At 40.4% G+C, this 21144-nt stretch overlaps 1 protein-coding gene across 2 annotated transcripts in view; it reads left to right on the top strand.

Annotated features, from left to right (window-relative positions):
• Positions 1–21144, top strand: part of LOC126161919 (uncharacterized protein KIAA0825 homolog) — a 170650-nt gene that overhangs the window by 104253 nt on the left and 45253 nt on the right. The window contains exons 6-8 of one of the 2 annotated variants that reach the window (XM_049918092.1): positions 1053–1170; positions 3978–4216; positions 19429–19527. In XM_049918092.1, the coding sequence (XP_049774049.1) occupies positions 1053–1170; positions 3978–4216; positions 19429–19527 (456 nt within the window). The remainder of the gene's footprint in view (positions 1–1052; positions 1171–3977; positions 4217–19428; positions 19528–21144) is intronic. The other variant, XM_049918100.1, reaches the window with a different exon arrangement.

Raw genomic sequence — 21144 nt, forward strand, 5'->3', positions numbered from 1 at the left:
TGTAGTTGGTACCTATCTTCTCTACAGTTACACATGCTTCTACAGATCTGCATCTCTCCTCCAGTCATTAATGCTTTGCTAATATGCACTTATTGTCAACCACATATTTAGCTGTCTCTATCCCTTTTACCTGCTTCATTTGCCATGTTTTCTATTTTCTTCTTTCATCAGTTAAACTCAACATTCCATATGTTATCCAAGAACTTCTACTGCGATGGATGTTACATTATGTTCAATCATGCTCAGCTAATTTTGTTTGTGTCTCTTGATCATGCTTTTCTGGCTTTATTATATTATGATATATTTTAGACAACTCTGAAGATGCTCACTACTGACCAATATCGATGGTTTGAGGGCACTTTTTGTGATCATAGACTGGAATAAAGGAAACAAATCCTATGATTCCTGGAGCATTGTTTTATTTGTGATTATGTCACAGCTTTTTAAATTATAAGCTTCTGATGCAGTTGGTGTTATGTATGGTATATAATATAGCTTTTCAATTCAAATGATAGTAACATCATCTCCATTTAACTGCAGACTCATAGACTAGGGCACAGGAATGAGTACACAGACAGAAAATATGTTCCATGTAAAGTAACGTATATAACAGAAACAGACAGTCAAGATTCCAACAATTATTTATTTGTATATTAATTCTAGTAAGCAGTTACAGTCTGAGCAACCATCTTCAGACAAGAAGCTCCTTGATGGTATGTGGAGCTGGTTCACAAAGCTGCTGTGCTAAAGTACCAGTCAACTGGTATTTTTTGGTAAGTGCAGCAGCTCCACAAACCAGCAGCATACATCATCAAGGAGCTTTGGTTTGAAGATGGTCACTTAGACGGAAACCGCTTAAGAGAATTAATAAATAAATAATTACTGCAATCTGTTCTAAATGTTTATGTCATTCTGTTAAATACAATCTCTGTTGTTGTGCTGACCATCAAATGATATTACAAAATGTTTCTAACAGAATGTATTTTTACAAAGGAACCACTAAATTATTTTTCCCAAAGGTCAGATGTTATTAATTTTATGTCAATTTACAGGTTTTGTTGATGTGCCATGGTAAGATCACATCAATTATCATGGATCATTTTGTAAACCACATTGGAAGGTATGAATATAAAGCAAGAGAGCCAAGAATAAAATGCACAAATGGCACAGGTAAAGTTGAAGGTTTTAATGTGAGAAAATACATGACTACACTAATAATAATAATAAAATGAAATTAGAATGATTTATTATGGTCACAACATGATTTGCCATTGATCATGGAAGTTTCAACAAGATAATTTATATACAGAGTGAGTCACCTAACATTACCGCTGGATATATTTCATAAACCACATCAAATACTTATTAATCGATTCCACAGACCGAACCTGAGGAGAGGGGCTAGTGTAATTGGTTAATACAAACCATAAAAAAATGCACGGAAGTATGTTTTTTAACACAAACCTACTTTTTTTTAAATGGAACCCCATTAGTTTTGTTAGCACATCTGAACATATAAACAAATACGTAATCAGTGCTGTTTGTTGCATTGTAAAATGTTAATTACATCCGGAGATATTGCAACCTAAAGTTGACGCTTGAGTACCACTCCTCCGCTGTTTGATCGTATGTATTGGAGAGCACCGAATTACGTATGGATCCAAAGGGAACGGTGATGGACCTTAGGTTCAGAAGAGACTGGAACAGCACATTACGTCCACATGCTAACACCTTTTTATTGGTCTTTTTCACTGATGCACATGTACATTACCATGAGGGGTGAGGTACACGTACACACGTGGTTTCCATTTTCAATAACGGAGTGGAATAGAGTGTGTCCCGACATGTCAGGCCAATAGATGTTCAATGTGGTGGCCATCATTTGCTGCACACAATTGCAATCTCTGGTGTAATGAATGTCGTACATGTCGCAGTACATCTGGTGCAATGTCGCCGCAGGCTGCCACAATACGTTGTTTCATATCCTCTGGGGTTGTAGGCACATCATGGTACACATTCTCCTTTAACGTTCCCCCACAGAAAGAAGTCCAGAGGTGTAAGATCAGGAGAACGGGCTGGCCAATTTATGCGTCCTCCACGTCCTATGAAACGCCCGTCGAACATCCTGTCAAGGGTCAGCCTAGTGTTAATTGCGGAATGTGCAGGTGCATCATCATGCTGATACCACATACATTGATGCATTTCCAGTGGGACACACTCTATTCCACTTCGTAATTGAAAACGGAAACCACGTGTGTACGTTTACCTCACCCCTCGTGGTAATGTACATGTGCGTCAGTGAAAAAGACCAATAAAAAGGTGTTAGCATGTGGACGTCATGTGCTTTTCCAGTCTCTTCTGTACCTAAGGTCCATCACCGTTCCCTTTGGATCCATACGTAATTTGGTGCTCTCCTATACACACGATCGAACAGCAGAGGAGTGGTACTCAAGCGTCAACTTTAGGTTACAATATCTCCGGATGTAATTCACATTTTACAATGCAACCACCGGCACTGGTTACATATTTGTTTATATGTTCAGATGTGCTAAAAAAAATAACGGGGTTCCATTTAAAAAAAACGTAGGTTTGTGTTATAAAACATACTTCCGTGCATTTTTTTATGGTTTCTATTAACCAATTACACTAGCCCCTCTCCTCACGTTCGGTCTGTGGAATCGATTCGTCAGTATTTGATGTGCTTTACGAAATATATCCAGTGGTAATGTTAGGTGACTCACTCTGTATATGTCAAACTCATAATTAGTACTGAGTCTGTTTAAGGTCCTCTTTCATGAAAATTTCTGTGTTTGTTTCTGTTGAAAATATCATTTTAATATTGGAAAAGTTTCATGTGTCTATTTTCACTCTTAAAATACTGCATTACAAAACCCAAGCTCAAAAATATAATTTGATGTCTACAATTTCCTTTAGTCCATGGAGTCTATGACCAATTTCAAGGACGGTCACAGTGGCCGAGCAGTTCTAGGTGCTTCAGTCCGGAACCGTTCGACTGCTACAGTCGCAGGTTCGAATCCTGCTTCAGGCATGGATGTGTGTGATGTCCTTAGATTAGTTAGGTTTAAGTAGTTCTAAGTTCTAGGGGACTGATGACCTCAGAAGTTAAATCCCATAGTGCTCAGAGCCATTTGAACCATTTTTGAACCGATTTCAACCTTATTAATAGCTAAACTTGAGTCCTACATGAAATTTATGGTAAGGTTCAGAAATAGTTTCCAGAATTCAGCACACATAAATCATATCTGTGATTAGAAATCATGAGCAGTTACACACTCATTGAAAAGTCATATCTGTTGAGGTAATTATTTTTGTGAGTATTAGTGCATTTGTCCTTATTTTTCTGGCAGTCAATATCCACACCTAAAAATTACTATTTGATGGCTCATGGTAACATAAATTTTATTTTTGGAGATTTTTGGTTTATATGAAATACCATTCTACATGATATTTTGGAGTTCATGTTAATCTGACAATTAAGGTGCCATTAAGGATAAACAGACACACTGAGTGATTCTATTAACAATATGCAATACTCAGTTCCACAGCAAATCTTATAGCACAAGATCAAGAAACTTGACAATATGCAATACTCAGTTCCACAGTAAATCTTGTAGCACAATATCAAGAAACTTGGTGCTTACTTTGGATAAGTTTAGCAAGATGTCATAGGTTGCTTTCCCAATCATCCGAACTCCACACTCCCCTTCTATAACTCTTCCGTTCCACTGCCTCTCTCCCTATTATTTTGTCTGTCAACCCTATAGATCACAGCCTGATTCTCATTACTATAATCTTTCCATCAGATTTCATTTTCTAGTTACAAAAGAAAGTGAACAGCACAAATTTTCCAAATATCAGACTATCAATGGACATTTAGATGTCTTGTTTCACAATATTTAGCATTTAAAGAAAAAAGTGTTGTAAATTCAAATAATAATTTAAAAATTATTTTACAGAAAATAAAGAAAAGGTAAAAAGAAGCAGCATTGGGCATTGTAATGGTTTCCTGTGTTATGGGAAAGGTGAATGTTTACTCTGGAATGAAACAGAAGGCTCTTTACCACCAAACATAATCTTGGAGTCACTGATGTATATTACATGTATGGCTGGTGCATCACTTGATTTAAAGTTTACTATTCTGCCTATACTAGAAAAGACAGTAAAGGACTGGGCAGGATGCCTTGACAAGCAGCAGGTCAGTAAATAAAATAACCCTACAGTCAAAATGTGCATACTATTGTATAAAGATTGTAGGCATCGAGATGAAATTTAAATACTAATGATATGTAGGTGTGAATGAGAAGACCATACTGCTCTTCTAAGAACTGAACCATGGTGGGAACAATGAGAAAGGGGCCAGCATAAAATGTTTCCATAACAGAAATATCTTTCTGAAGTTTTATAATAAAAAAGGGAAACAATAAAGAAAAGCAGTAAATATAAATCACAAAAAAATGACAAAGCCTCCTTTTTTTCACAGACAAAACAAGTGATATTTATGTGTATTTATCTGCCACTTTTCCTTAATATGGAAGTGAACAGTTGCTCTTTTCATACAGTAATGTAATATAAGACATGCATCAGTCAGAATCATACCTATCAATATGTATACAGATTTTTTCAATGTGGTGCACACACACACACACACACACACACACACACACACACACACCACACACACACACACACACGCGTGCGCACGCAACTGTAACTCGCACATATGACCGCAGTCACTGGCAGCTGAAGCCAGATTTCATGGAGCAGTGTATGTGGATGGTGGGGGAAGGAGGAGATTGGGGTGTGGAGGGGCAGGAATAGCAGGGTATGAGTGGGGAACAGTAATGTGCTGCTTGTGGGAGCATACAGAGATAAGGTGGAGAGAGGGCAGGGCAGCTAGGTGCAGGCAAGAGGTTAGATAAATGGTAGGGAGGAGCCACAGGCAGGGGGGGGGGGGGGGGGGTAGCGGTAAAGGAGAGAAGTAATAAGGCTGAGGCTGCATTGGTGGGGTAGGGGGCCTTGAAGTGCTGGAATGGGAACAAGGAATGGGCTAGATAGGTAAGGACTGTGACTGAAGAAGCTTGAGGCCAGGAGGTTTACAGGAATGTAGGATATATTGTGGGGAGAGTTCCCACCCACGCAATTCAGACAAGTAGGTGTTGGTGGGAAGTATCCAGATGGCACAGGCCGTGAAGCAGTCATTAAAATGAAGAATGTCATGTTGGACAGCATGCTCAGCAACATGGTGGTCCAGCTGTTTCTTGGTCTTAGTTTGTTGGTGGCCATTCATGCAGACAGACAGATTTTTGGTTGACAAACAGCCTGTTGGTTTCTGTTTCAGGTTCTTTAGCTGACGTTTGTCTCTGACATTTTGCCAGCACGTGTGACTGGCATTGTCGAAGTGTCATCCTCCATTGCTGGTGGTGGACTGCAGCTGAATTTGTGGCCGAAGACTGTATGTACCTGGCACACCAAAGTCCAAGGGCTTCTTCTCTGCTGTCATTTCCGGTGCAGTTCTCTTGCAACCTGTGACAGTTGTTGTGTAGAGATGGATGAGGATATTGTGTAGCTCTGGTGGGCAGTGCAATATCACTGTGGGAGGGGTGCAAAGGACAGTGGTAGGACATTTCTCATTTCTGGGCATGGTAGTCAAAACCCAGGCAGAAAATATAATTCAGTTCTCCAGTCCTGTGTGGTGCTGAGTCATTAGGAGTATGCTCCCTTGTGGCCAGACAGTGGGATTTTGGGAGCTGGTGAGTGACTGGAAAGATAAGGTATGGGAGATCTGTTTTTGTACAAAGTTGGAATGGTAATTATGGCCTGTGAAGGCCTCAGTGAGGCCCTCTGTATATTTCAAGAGGAACTGCTCATCACTACAGATGTGATGGCCAAGGGTGGATAGGCTATATGGAAGAGACTTCTTGGTATGGAAGCGGTGGCAACTGTTGAAGTGGAGATACTGCAGCAGTTGGTAGGTTTGATGTGGACAGAGATACTAATGTAGCCATCTTTGAAGCAGAGGTCAACATTGAGTTAAGTGGCTTGTTGGGTTAAGTAGAACCAGGTGAACCAAAGGGGAGGAGAAGGTGTTGAGGTTCTGAAGGAATGTGGATATGGTGTCCTTGCCCTTGATCCAGAACATGAAGCTGTCATCAGTGAATCTGAAACAGGTGGGGGGAGCAGGGGGGGTGGGGGGGAGATGGGGGTTTGGAATTCTGGGTGTTTTGGAAGGATTCCTCTAGATGGCCCATGAAAAGGTTGATGTAGGATGGTGCCATGTGGGTGCCCATAGCCATACCCCAGATTTGTTTGTAGGTAATACCTTCAAAGGAGATGTAATTATGGGTAGGATATAGTTGGACATGGTGACTAGGAAGGAGGCTGTTCGTTTGGAATTCATTGGTCTTTGGGAAAGGTAGTGTTCAGTAGCAGTAAGGCCATGGGCATTATTGATGTTAGTGTAAGGAGAGTTGGCATCAGTAGTGACAAGAAAAGGCATCCTGTGGTAAAGGAACATGAACAGTGGAGGGATAGTGGAGGTATCTTTAATATAGGAGGGTAAGTTCCAGGTAATAGGCTGAAGGTGGTGTTCTACAAGAGCAGAGATTCTCTCAGTGGGGACACAATAACAGGCCACAATGTGGCATCTTGGGTGGTTGAGTTGATGGATTTTAGAAAGCATGTAGAAGGTAGGAGTGTGGGGAGTTGTAGGGGTGAGGAGAGAAATGGACTCCATTGAGAGGTTTTGGGATGGGCCTAAGGATTTGAGGAGAGACAGGAGATCCTGCTGGATTTCTATAATGGTGCCACTGTGGGAGGGTTTGAAGGTGGATGAGTCTGACCACTGGTTGAGTCCTTCTGCCAGGTAATCCTTGTGATCTGAAACAACAGTGGTGGAGCCTTTGTAGGCAGGTAGGATTATAAGGTCTGGATCAGTTTTTAGGTGATGGATTGCAGTTCTTTCTGCAGGTGTAAGGTTAGTTTGCATGTTGACAGATTTGAGGAATGATGGTGAGTCAAGGTTCGAGGTTAAGAAATTCTTGAAAGTTAACAGGGGGTGATTTAGAGACAATGGGGACAAATTGTGGTTGGACGGAGGAGTGAACTGAGTCAGGCAGGGTTCCACATTGGTCTTTGGTAGAGTCTGATTGGCAGGGTTGGTGGTGAAGAAATGTTTCCACTCTAGAGACTGGTAGAAGGAGAGAATGTTTCTAACAAGTATTGCATTATTATATTTGAGACTGGGTTAAAAGATGAGACCATTGGAAGGGACTGATACTTCTGTGGGGCTAAGACTTTTGGAGGAAAGGTTAATGACTGTGTTTCAGGTCTGTTTAGGTTCAGGATTCTGTGCAGTGGTGGGAGGGACTTTTTGCAAGACAAGTTTTGACAGTTATGAGGGGACATGGGAAGGTTTGGAGGTTGTTGTGTTGTAAAGGTGGTGGACTGTGGTAGTCCAAGGTGGGAGTAGAAAGTGAACAGGGTTGAGAATTTTTTGAGGTGTCATTCTTTATGATGCTGTATCTCCTGGAAGGCAAGAGATTCAGTGTGTGTTATGGGATCCAGGAATTTCGAATTGCATAGCAGGAGAATTTTGTAGATGGAGAGAAGGTTTTGCAAGGAGGTTGGGCCTGATCGATATGGTTTTGCAAGATTATCCATGAGAAGGTTAAAGTCTGGCAGAATCTGAACAGATGGACGTCATTGTGGAAGGAAAGGTGGCAGCTGGAGATGGTAATTTGATGGTAAGGCTGTTTGGGCAGAATTCCATGAGCCAAGCAACAATGCAGGAACAGTATGAGGGAACAGGTTAAGTCTGTGGATAAGGAAACTTTTCTGTATTGATGCAGATGGATGGAGCAAGGAACCATGGTTGTGGATAAAAAAAAGTGTAAAAATATGTAAGTAATGAAGAATTATGTCCGAAAAAATTCACCCAAACATGTGGGAATAATCACAAAAAGGATGAAATGGACAACATATGAGGAAACCAGATGAGATCTGAGGGAGTAGGCCAATAGTGAAAGGCAAAAGCAAACTGAAATTGGCGTGAAGACACAATGGGATCAAAGAAAAAATAAAACTGATCCCACTTGCTGACATATATTCTGCCACTGATGTTTTGAGCCACAAGAATTAGCTGGCAGATGGACTTTGCCAGCTGTCAGATTCATCCACCTACAAACCATCTCACAGTGACCCTAGTCCAGAAATATCTAGTAGAATCTCCAGTCTCTCCTCAAATTCTTAGGCCCATTCCATAACCTCTCCCCAGAACGTATCTCTTTCCTCACCTCTACCACTCCCTGCACTCCTATGTCCTACACGCTTCCTGAAGTCCATAAACCTACCACCCAGGTCACCCCATTGTGGCCGGTTACTATGTCCCCACTGAGAGAATCTCTGGTCCTCTACACCAACATCTTCAGCTTATTATCTGCACCCTTCCCTCCTATATAAAAGATAACAACCATTTCTTCCACTATCTCTCCACAATTCTTATTCCTTTACCACATGGTGCCCTGTTCATTACTATTGATGCCACATTGCTTTACACTAACATCCCTAATGCTCATGGCCTTACTGCTACTGAAAACTATCTTAGCCAATGCCCAGCAGATTCCAAGCCAACAACCTCCTCCCTAGTTGCCAGACCAACTATATCCTCACCCACAATTACTTCTCCTTTGAAGGTATTACCTACAAACAAATGTAGGGTACAGCTATGGGCACTCAGATGGCACCATCCTATGCCAACTTATTCATGGGCCATTAAGACAAATCCTCCCTAAAAACCCAGAATCCCAAACCCCTACCTGTTTCAGATTCATTGATGACATCTTCATGCTCTGGATCGAGGGTGACTATACCACATCCACATTCCTTCAGCACCTCAACACCTTCTCCCTCACTCGCTTCACCTTGTCCTACTTAACCCAACATGCCACTTTCCTCAATGTTGACCTCCAACTCAAAGATGGCTAGATCAGTACCTCTGTCCATATCAAACCTACCAACCCCTAGCAATACCTCCATTTCAACAGCTGCCACCCATTCTATACCAAGAAGTCCCTCACATACAGCCTAGCCACCCTTGGCCATTACATCTGTAGTGATGAGCAGTCCCTCTCAAAACATATGGGGGGTCTCACTGAGGCCTTCATAGGCCATAATTACCCTCCCAACCTCTTAAAAAAGCAGATCTTTCATGCCTTATTTTTCCAGTCACCCACCACCTTCCAAAGCCCCATTGTTCAACCACAAGAGCCCTCATGACTTAGTTGTACCACCCAGGACTGGAGTACTTAATTACATTCTCTACCCAGATTTTGACTACACCTCATCATACTCTGAAATGAGAAATGCCATACCCACTATCCATCCCACCCTTCCACAGTGGTATTCCGCTGCCTACCGAAACAACGCAGTATCCTCGTCCATCCCTATACAATGCTTGCTCCCAACCTCATGTCACCATGGCTCATATCCCTGTAATAGATCTAGATTCAGGACCTGTCCCATACATCCTACCACCTACTCAAATCCAGTCACAAACATCACCTGCCCCATCAAAGGCAGGACTATCTGTGAAACCAGTCATGTTATCTATTAGCTAAGCTGCAACCACTGTGCTGCATTCTATGTGGGTATGACAGCCAACAAGCTGTCTGTCTGCTACCCCCCCTCCTCCTCCCCACCATCCTTGCCCCTTCTTATAACCTCTCGCTTCTACCTACCTGCCCGAACCTCTCTCCACCTCAACCCTGTATGCTCCCACAAGCAGCACTTTACCATTCCCCACTCCTACCCTGGTATCCCTCCCACTCCCTGCCCTGCCTCCTTCTTACTCCCACCACCAGAACATCTATGGGTGATAGATCACATTTTGGGGAACAGCTTTTCTAATGGAAAAAAGGCTTTCTGAATCTCTCTGGTGATGCTAGGCATTGTTTCACACTGTTTATGCTCTTGAGTTGCGGCAGGGAATCTGTTGTGCTTGTATGCAATGTGCGTTGTCTATCATCCAGTCACGTGCCCTGCATGTACGGTGGTTTGCCAAGCATAATTCCTGATTCACTTTTAAAATATCTTTCTCCACTTAGGGAATCTTTCTCTTATGGATTTCTTTTCAAACATCACTCTATGAGTTTAGTGGGGTAGGTAGTATACTTCACACTTGGTTAGTAGGTCCTGCTAGTTCAGTGAAATATCAATGTCACAGGTCAACTAATACTGAAGGATGACTAGCATTTCTGGGTAGTGTCAGCAAAAATTTTGTCTCTGGCATAAGTTGTTCCCCATAATGTGCTGTGTCAAATCTAGCTGTTTGTCACATTGACAGTGAAACACCCTGTATACGAGGTTAGCAGAATCTCATAAGTACCTTCCAATAACTTAGAAAACAGATGTAATTTCAGTGGGATTAATTTCTCTGAAAGTAACAGTAATATGGATGGGGCACAATGACATTACTAGTAACTTAATTCAAATTAATTTCTGTTGATAGTGGTATAGTGACAGAGGAACTAAAACAAAAATCTCAAGTATGGGATGATACATTACTCAAATATACTACCTGTTTCATAAAGAAACATTGTCTTCAAAACTTTGACATCTCACGGGGATTACAGAAATTCTAAAATCTCTGAGCATGGCAATTATTGTGTGCTCTGAGAGTTGTCCAAGATGTTTTCTTTGCTATGAGCACACAGCATATATTGGGTCAAAGAACATCAGATTATATAAAGCAATGGAAACTCCAGGGTGCATTATCAACAATGTAATGAACTCATAGATTGCTACTAACTGTAAAGATGGCACATTAAATTGCAGACACACACAACAAAAAAGTCACCTACACATTTGCTTTCAGCCATGACTGCTACATACCATAAAGACGGCATATTGAGTTTCATATAGACACAGTAAAAGTCAGTTATACATTAGCTTTCAGCCCCACCCTTCCCCAGAAAAAGAAACACACACACATTCATTCATACAAGCAAGCACACCTCAATCACACAAACACCACCTCCAGCAGCTTGGATCGCGTCATGCTGTTGGAGATGGCAGTCATCTTTTCATGAGGTATGCCTGCTTGTGTGAATGAATACGTGTGTGTGTGTGTGTGTGTGTGTGTGTGTGTGTGTGTGTGTGTGTGTTCATTCTAATGAATGCTGTGGTCAAAAGCTAATGTGTAAATGACTTTTAGTTGTGCCTGTCTGCATCCTAATGTGCCATTTTTATGGTAAGTGACAATCTATCTTTTTATAAGATCATTAAATTATATATAGTCTTATTTGCAGCAATAAACTTGGGTGAATATAAATAATATCTAAAGAGATATTAAAATTTTGTCTTCATTTGATAAGCCAAACTGTGGAGGCCCACATGCTCTGAGGTATATTTCCTAAAAACTTCATTGTGTGACAGACAAAAAGGCTCATATGACCACCATCTCTGGCAGCTTTGACCGGAATGCAACAGTCACCAACTAAATATGATAGTTTTGTTACCTCTGTTTTTCTTAATTCACTTTTATGATTTATTTTGTTGAAAGAGACAGTGGACTTTGTAAATCTTAATAGTACACAACAGGAAAATTAATTTGGATGAATAAGTAAGCATCTTCCCTACGAAACTGAGTCTCATAGATCCTGCAACTGTAAATAATAGGCACCAAACCCATTAAATAAATTTTTAAAACATATTCAATGAAGCATTTTATAAATCTTTTTGGGAATACTATCCCTCATTTTATTGTTTATAAATAATATTAAGTTTCATATAAAACTATGGCTATTGATTTCTACAGGCTATTACTTTTTCAAAGCTCATAGTAAATTGCATTTAAAGCAATATGACAAAATGATGAAAGTATGTCAGAGACATTACAGATTGAAGAAGTAAAATTGGTCTAGAGAAATTTTGTTTATTCTTATAGTGATGTTTGGTTATACACATAATATTTTATTTCTTCTATATTAATATCTTTCCTTACTTGCATGACTTAAATTGTTGTATTTACAATGGAATTCAGAGTATTACCTTAAAGGACCACTCAACAGGAATAAAAGTCAATTCAGAATGGGAGACCATAAAATATGGTGCCACTTGATGCCCAGTGTTTTGATACATCTTCTTTTGGACACAGTTATATGATCTGTCAGAGATGTTGATGAGTTTATGAAAAACTGGAAAATTTGCTCATGATACAAGAACCTTATTATGTATCAAGGCTATCTATACCAAATACTGCCAAGATAAGGTGTATATTATTACCACAGCAAAGGTCATAGTACGAGGACATGTTGAAAAGCAATGCCTCCAGGCTTTTTATATGAAAATTCTTAACGCTTTTTAAACATAACAAATGATATTAAAATTCTACTCCTGCCACCCCTCCCTCCCACATTCCTAGCCAGCAAACTGGCTGCTTCCCTCCAAGCCACACCCAACCACCCCAAGTTCCTCTCCCTGCCTCCCATCTTGTGTGTGTGTGTGTGTGTGTGTGTGTGTGTGTGTGTGTGTGTGTGTGTGTCCTTTATTCCTCAACTTAGTCACCACCCTGACAGTGAACATGTTTCTCCCAACAACTGACCAGTTTGTTGATGTTTGAGTTGAACGAGTCACAACCTCGCCTCTGCTTGCACTGCTTCATCATTATCAAAGTGAAGGCCTTGAAGGTGAAGGTGTTTTTTCAGTTTTGGAAGCAGGTGAAAATTGGATGGAACTAAATTGAGTCAGTATGGAGGATGATCGATGAAATGAATCCAAAGCATTGGATTCTTGCAGATATCACAGCACTCATATGCGGTCTGGCATTGTCATGCTGAAAGAGAGGGTGCTCCATGTGTGGATGATCTCATCGGATCTGAAACTCTATTAGAGAACACTGTTTCTCATGCACCAACATAGTTCCATAATAATGTATGTTTTATTTAGAAAGCTTTAAGGATTTTCACATAAAAAATTCAGTGGCATCTTTCCAGAATACCCTTATATTATACCCATAAAATTATCCAGCCCTTATCTGTGCTTATGTTCAACTTCACCCCCATTTGTATTTGGGGAAACAAGACACTAGATGCCATATCGATATACTGGGAAAAGTTTTACATTTAATTTCGTCAGTGTCTACCCGTAAATCTCTTTCCATTGTTCTTCCCATGAGCTATCTTCAAATAGTGAGTTTAATTCATCAGAGCTGAAATGATTCTGTTAGACAGTATTTGTATTTTTTGGCTTAAATCTATCATTAAATATGTGACCATCATCATCATTTAAACAGTTTACTATTATTTTTCACCTAATATACTAAAAGTACTTGATTTAAAAAAAATTGCTGTTAGCAGGTGCAGTATGACTTTATGTGAGCAATAATATAAACCAGAATATCAACAACTTGTAGTACATTCAATCAAATGGTTTAGAAGAAAAAATTATGCATGTGGAGTGTTTATTGGATAATAATTTGTAACAGATTTTTATAAATTGCAATAAATAAGTAAATTTATATGGTAACGCACATATCTGTAAACCGAGAAGCTGTGGACTCGAATCCCAGTCAAACCATGGAAATTTTTCAGTTTGCATTTAATCTAGGCATCACCTCTCAATGATATAAAGATACTCCAGCAATGTGAAATGTTATCAGATTTCAGGTGTAATTGTAGGTCTTCTTTACCTGGCAGGTTTACTGGTGTAGGTTAGGAACATGCAAGTCACTGAAGCTGTATCCAGTTGAGGGTCTTGCACCTAAGCCACATGAAAACATTATTATTAGTAATTGTATTACTTACTTACTTACCCAGCAGTTACCAGCCCTGTAGACAATGTACTGCATCTAAAATTATTATTATTATTATTATTACATTCAGTCAGGGATATCTGACAGAAAATCAGTACTAAATTCTCCACAGATAATGAGTCTGCAGTTAATCCTGAACAGTTTTATCAATATGCTGTGGAACTCTTGAATGTTATCATATCTGATATAATGTTTGTTCAGATTGTGAGTGCTGCTTCTCTAAAATTCTGAACTGCTGCTTCATAATGTGGACTTCTTCATCACTGAAACTGTTCCTGTGCCCAAATGTGGAAGCTTTTATGTATGTTCAACTTTCTGCTACATAATAGCAAGCACTTCTTCGGAAATACAGTTACATTGCTCTTTCAATATGTACTGCAACTATTGCACCAAGGTCACTGGGGGTATCCTGAACTAAACTCCTGGCTGGCAGGATCACTTATTGGCTGGGCATGAACCAGGAGACTGAATGACTCTCCCAAAGATCTCCATTCTGCCAAAGCCAGCAGGCTGCCCCATGACATTCATTTGCCTCTTGGCCCCCATGTGCTCGCCCTTGGGAGTGGGTAAACATTGATTTTGCTGGGCCAGTGTTTCACACCATGTTCTTGATAGTGGTTGACACCTACTCCAGATTTCCATATATTGTCTGATGCAATGCCATGTCAGACACCAACACCATCACAGCCTTAGTAAAACTTGTGATTGAAAGTCTGCCAGAAGTTCTTGTAGCTGCCAATGGCCCACAATTTCGTAGTGAGGAATTTCATGTTTTCTGGCCCAGCATAGAATTACCAACATTCCAGGGCCCCCTTCCATCCACAATCTAATGGAGAAGCCGAGAGGATGGTTCACACTTTTAAAACTCAGATGAAGGAATACCTTCAGCATCATTCCACTGATGCATCACTAACTTTTTTTGACCATTTACAGGTCGACACTCACCAGAGACAAAAGTCCAGCAGAACTTCTCCATGGACAGTAGCCCTGGACCCTCTTGAGCATGTTCATACTGACTCCATGGCCAGCACCACCACTGCCTCCTTCAAAGTTCTGCACTGGGACTTAGGTGTGGGCAAAAGGGTTTGGCCAGCAACCAGCCTGGATTCCAGGAACTATCATCCAGCATGGGGCCAGAAGGTTTTCCATGCACAGTTTCTGAACTGGGAGGCTCTGAGACATGCCAATCGACTTCGTCCCCACCTAGTTTCCCGACAGTTTTTTTTCCGTCCTCCTCTCTGCACCACCGTTACCAGCCACCCAGTTCCCATCCTAACCCAAGCCACACAGCCAGTGTAACACAAGGCATATGCATGCCTTTTTCCCACAGCCAGCTGATCAACACTACACCCCAACTAGAGAAAATCACCCCAGACTTTGCCCAGCCCCAGAGGCTGCCCTTACAGACTATGGGATGTCACCCAATCACCAACCTTGAGTATTTCTGGATGAAGATGAAGACATGCCGATGGCTCCTCCTGCTCCAATTGCTCTGCTGCCAAGGTCAACACCATACAACCTTAGCCCTCAGTCTGGGTGTTTTCTTTCATATGCTCCTGTGCCCCGAGTCACTAACGCTGCTGAGGACTCGGAGGTGGATGCCATGCATGTAAATTTTTGCAGTAAATTTTTGCAGTAAATTTTTGCAGTAAATTTGCAGTAAATTTTTTCCTGTTTCCTCAAGGTGGAAGGGGTATCGTATCCACCACTATTAAAGCTCCGCACCAAGCTGCTGTGCACTCCATTATGCAAGGCCAAGAAACCTATCGTTGGCCACACTTCTCCATGTGTGGCCCACTGTTAAAATTGCAGGCAGTCTTCACTTGGGCACGTTTCAAACCACAGTGACTGGCCACCCATAACACTCAGAAAATACAGCGACCCCAGCTGCTAGCTCCATTAATTATGGAGCCTTATTTAATGCCACTACTTACGTCTACAAGACAATTCTCATCATGCTATGTTCTACTCCTTAACTAGGAAGTGCTATACTGCAGTGGACCTGCTGTTCAATGTTGATTAGGCTGCACTCTGGACTTAGAATCCAAATGCTATACTGGACATTGAACTTCAACATTCACTAAGCTTAGTATGTCAACAGGCTTATGATTTCTACCAAAATTCAGCATTTAACTTGCACTTCCTGCACAATGGTATAACCATCATCAATTTATATAATTTCCATAAAGTGTTCATCTAAACTTGGTGCTTGGTAACAGAATTATTTTGTATCAGTGTTGTGTCAATAAACCGTAGAACAGTGATATATTCACTTTGTTATCCTTGGTTGTAACAAATGCACTTAGCTTTTCACTCTTATTAATGATATTTTGTCAGTAATCTCTGTCTCCTATTTTCCACCTTTAAGCTCTCGGGTTCTCAAACCTTGTCTGATGTCATCCCCAACAATCAATCTTTCCCTCTCATTCCATCCGGGAAGTCTCCATTGACCAGGTGTTCTGGGTGGCTTTTCTGAACTCTCTCCATTTCCTCCATCTCACCAGTCCTTTTCCTTCACTCCTCTTCTTCCCCTTCAATCCTACTGCAAGCAGAGGCATCCACTGGCTCCAAAAGCTCATGAATTTCAATAGCTTTTTATGTGTGTTCTCCTGCCTCTGCTTTCTTATTTTAAAAGGTGGAACCCCTCCACGCCCACGCCGGCATGATGGCCAACTCGAAATGTCTACTGTCATCTCTGCATAAGGGTTTGTTTTCACTAAAATGAGGTGTCGCAGGATGTGGGTACTGTGATGTTTGCATATGTCTGGTTAAGGTTAACCATTAATATGCGCTCACTTGGATATAGATTGGGTCAAAAGTCAAACGAAGGGTAGCGGTTTGAAGGGCAGAGGAAAAAAAGTGCCAAGGCAAGAGCCAAGGAAAAAACAAACCTCTGCAATAGTTAGGTCGGTTGGTAAGAGCAGTAGCGGATGTCTTGCTGCCTGTGAAGGGTAGGCTTTGTTAGTAGTGGGTATCATGCATGTCGATACCTTTGACATTGTGTGGTGCTCTTATTCAGTGGCTGCCACTGGGTGCCGGTGTAGATCTCTCGGTCAGCTTGATGAGTGGATCTTTTTATCCATCCAGTTACATTATACTTCCAAAAACTGATTATTTTCATTGATATACACAGCCATGTTTTGTAGTCAATAATTGACTGTCATGTTCTGATACGCCATTTACTATCATATTTACATCTAAATCACTGAAGGTGCCTGGGTATTAGAATTGATTGTTGTATTATGACCTTCATTTGCCATTGGAAACATTTTTATTATTATTTATTATTACCATTTATTACCAATTCTATGCCATTCACCAACCACAGCTGGACAGACAGCATCAAGATACAACATTAGTAAAATACATGAATACAACTTTACTATGATAGTAATTTAATACAGCAAGACATATTTAAGTTATAAATTAGATTACAATTATATCACAACTATAAAATAGATACAAGTATATAATGAAATTAAATATAATGGTTGCTGTTGGAGTCATGGAACTGAGCTGCAGCTCAAGTAAACACTACACTATTACTAGAGAAGAATTCTTCAATATTGTAGGTTTGCTCTTTTAGCTTACACAAAATAGTAGTTTTAAACTGCTCCCATGGTAAAGACTGAATGTGATCAGGTAGAGCATTAAACAATTTTAGGGCCACCATTGGGAAGCTGTTTTGTGTCTTTGCTAATCAACACCTTGGCATGTCAATATTGTTTTTGTTGTGAGTGCTATATTCGTGAACTTCATTTCTCTTTCTGTAAGTATCATGGTTTCTGTTGTATCCGTAATTGGAGAAACAACAATGACATCGATGTAGCAAGTAGGTAGCCCAACACGAGACTGCCAGGCATGGTGTCGTATGCGGCTATATAGGGCGAGTGGCGGAGGAATATGCCCGCCGTAACCGAGTCCGCTTGTCATGTCCTGTTATGATTGGCGGCGCGGCATCACATAACTGTCTCTCTGGAGGACGCCGGCCGAGGTTTCCATGACAGTGTTGAGGTACTCAGTGTGTGAGGTCTGTGCTCCGCGCCTGCACTGTACAGCTGTGCAGAGCTGCGCATAAGCGGGGTGTGCCAGCCATTGGCTGTATGACATAAAGACCGCAGCCACGCAGCTGCAGGTGCCACGGTGTGGGCATTGACTATACCACAGTTCCTCTTTATGTGGAAGAGGCAGTTCAATATATACTGGCTGTAAACAGTCAGAACTCCTAACCTGGTGAAAATTGGTTTACAGTGGTCTGTTTTTTTGCTTGAAGTAGTGATCCTCATTGCTTTCTTTTGCAGTAAAAGCACATTCTTGCAGCCTGCAGAATGGCCCCAAAACAACAGCCCACAACTGATGTGGCTTTGGAACATTGCATAGTACACAGTTAGGATGTACTGTTCCAGTACTATACTTTTCAGTTTCCTCAAGAGGTAGAGGATGCATGAAAGTTTGGAACATACATGTTTGGTGTGCTGTTGCCAGGTATCAATGAAAAAGCCCAGAAGTTTAATATCTGCTGTGTTACTCAGTGCTCCAGAATTGCTGAGGCTGCAATCATCCTCTTGAGTTTTTTCTTCATTAATTTTCATTTTGCTCATGGTAAACCAGGCCTTAGCTTGATTGAACAAGACTTCTGCTTGTTGGACTGCCTGTTCAACATTCTCTCCTTTTGAGAAAAAGGTTGTATCATCTGCAAACTGCAAGGTGTGCCCATTGGAGCCTATGTCATTTACAAAGATAAGGAACAGCAGGGGCCCTATTATTGATCCCTGTGGCACACCATGCTCTGTCACCTGTTTCTCAGGTAAGATTCAAGAGTTTGCAGGACAGATCCCCCTACATTATATGTTTTTAGCTTTCTGAGCAAGGCCTTATGTGGGATGCAGTCAAATGCCTTACTAAGGTCACAGAGTACTAGTGCTATAGACTCTTTGTTTTCAAAACGCTGACTTATGTTTGTAACTAAGTCAAGTACAGCTGTTGTTGTTCTCCTGACCTTCCGAAAGCCATGTTGCACATAATAAAAGAGACTATTTCCTTCAAAGTAACTTAATAGTTGTTCTTTCATTATCGATTCCATCACCTTCACTAGTACTGGTATTATAGATATGGGCCTGTAGCTTGACACTTCATGTGGACTGCCTTTTTTGTAAACAGGCACAGTGTGTGCTGCTTTCAGGAAGTCATATTGTAGTAATTCAAACTAAGAGAACAACAGCTGTAAGCATCATTAGTTCTGTATGATAGGAATCAATGCTAACATCACTACAAATAATTTATCCAGATAAGCTTGCAAAAATTATTAAAACTCTTTCCTAGTAGCTTGATGAAATTTACGAATGTATTAATGTAGCTTGAAAAACTAGTACTACTATCTTGGATACATTTATCTGTGATGACTCATGTTATTATTTTTAATTTGTAACTGTGCTATTCAGGTAAAATTACTAGATACTGAATACAGGGAATAAATCAATTTCAAGGAAATTTATTTGTTATCTTTTACATTGTACAGTTTTCCATTGTTTTGTTTGTGTGTGTGTGTCAATACTTTTTACAACAAAGAGAAATTAAGCTTCTTGTTTTCTGTTTTCCAGATATGGAATCAGAATAGGCCACCATGGGTACAAGCACTTCTGAGACCATTAGAGTCATTAGTTTTTCCCATCACACAAACTCTCATCTGTGCTGTGAAGGTTATTTGTCACTTCTTTCTGACTTACTAAATAATCCATATCTCAATAAAAATATCTTGCTTAAATTGAATTTTGTGCTATGAAATTTTAAACTTTGTGAAAAATCTTGATTTGGCACAGTAGCTGCTTTGTTTGTGTGTGTGTCAATACTTTTTACAACAAAGATAAATTAAGCTTCTTGTTTTCTTTATTAAAAGTAGCAGTTTTAGTGAAATGGCAGACCATCTCAATGCATAAAAAATGCATTAATTGTAGGACATATATCCAGTTATGATCAGTCTAGCTGCATGCTATTCATCAACTTCACTAAAATTATTGAGTGCAGGGAAGTACATGATTTATACATTGGAAAACACATTAAAGGTTAAAGCACAATGCCTTGTGCTTCACTCTGTTAACATATTGCACTTGGTCATATGCACTCCAATAAATGTCTAAAGCATAAATGTTGTTGTTGTTGTGGTCTTCAGTCCTGAGACTGGTTTGATGCAGCTCTCCATGCTACTCTATCCTGTGCAAGCTTCTTCATTTCCCAGTACCTACTGCAACCTACATCCTTCTGAATCTGCTTAGTGTATTCATCTCTTGGTCTCCCTCTACGATTTTTACCCTCCACACTGCCCTCCAATGCTAAATTTGTGATCCCTTGATGCCTCAAAACATGTCCTACCAACCGATCCCTTCTTCTAGTCAAGTTGTGCCACAAACTTCTCTTCTCCCCAATCCTATTCAATACCTCCTCATTAGTTACGTGATCTACCCACCTTATCTTCAGCATTCTTCTGTAGCACCACATTTCGAAAGCTTCTATTCTCTTCTTGTCCAAACTAGTTATCGTCCATGTTTCACTTCCATACATGGCTACACTCCATACAAATACTTTCAGAAACGACTTCCTGACACTTAAATCTATACCCGATGTTAACAAATTCCTCTTCTTGAGAAACGCTTTCCTTGCCATTGCCAGTCTACATTTTATATCCTCTCTACTTCGACCATCATCGGTTATTTTACTCCCTAAATAGCAAAACTCCTTTACTACTTTAAGTGTCTCATTTCCTAATCTAATTCCCTCAGCAACACCCGACTTAATTTGACTACATTCCATTATCCTCGTTTTGCTTTTGTTGATGTTCATCTTATATCCTCCTTTCAATACACTGTCCATTCCGTTCAACTGCTCTTCCAAGTCCTTTGCTGTCTCTGACAGAATTACAATGTCATCGGCGAACCTCAAAGTTTTTATTTCTTCTCCATGAATTTTAATACCTACTCCGAATTTTTCTTTTGTTTCCTTTATTGCTTGCTCAATATACAGATTGAATAACATCGGGGAGAGGCTACAACCCTGTCTTACTCCTTTCCCAACCACTGCTTCCCTTTCATGCCCCTCGACTCTTATAACTGCCATCTGGTTTCTGTACAAACTGTAAATAGCCTTTCGCTCCCTGTATTTTACCCCTGCCACCTTCAGAATTTGAAAGAGAGTATTCCAGTTAACATTGTCAAATGCTTTCTCTAAGTCTACAAATGCTAGAAACGTAGGTTTGCCTTTTCTTAATCTTTCTTCTAAGATAAGTCGTAAGGTCAGTATTGCCTCACGTGTTCCAACATTTC

Source organism: Schistocerca cancellata, chromosome 1 (assembly GCF_023864275.1).
Source record: "Schistocerca cancellata isolate TAMUIC-IGC-003103 chromosome 1, iqSchCanc2.1, whole genome shotgun sequence".
Classification (NCBI taxonomy): Eukaryota; Metazoa; Arthropoda; class Insecta; order Orthoptera; family Acrididae; genus Schistocerca; species Schistocerca cancellata.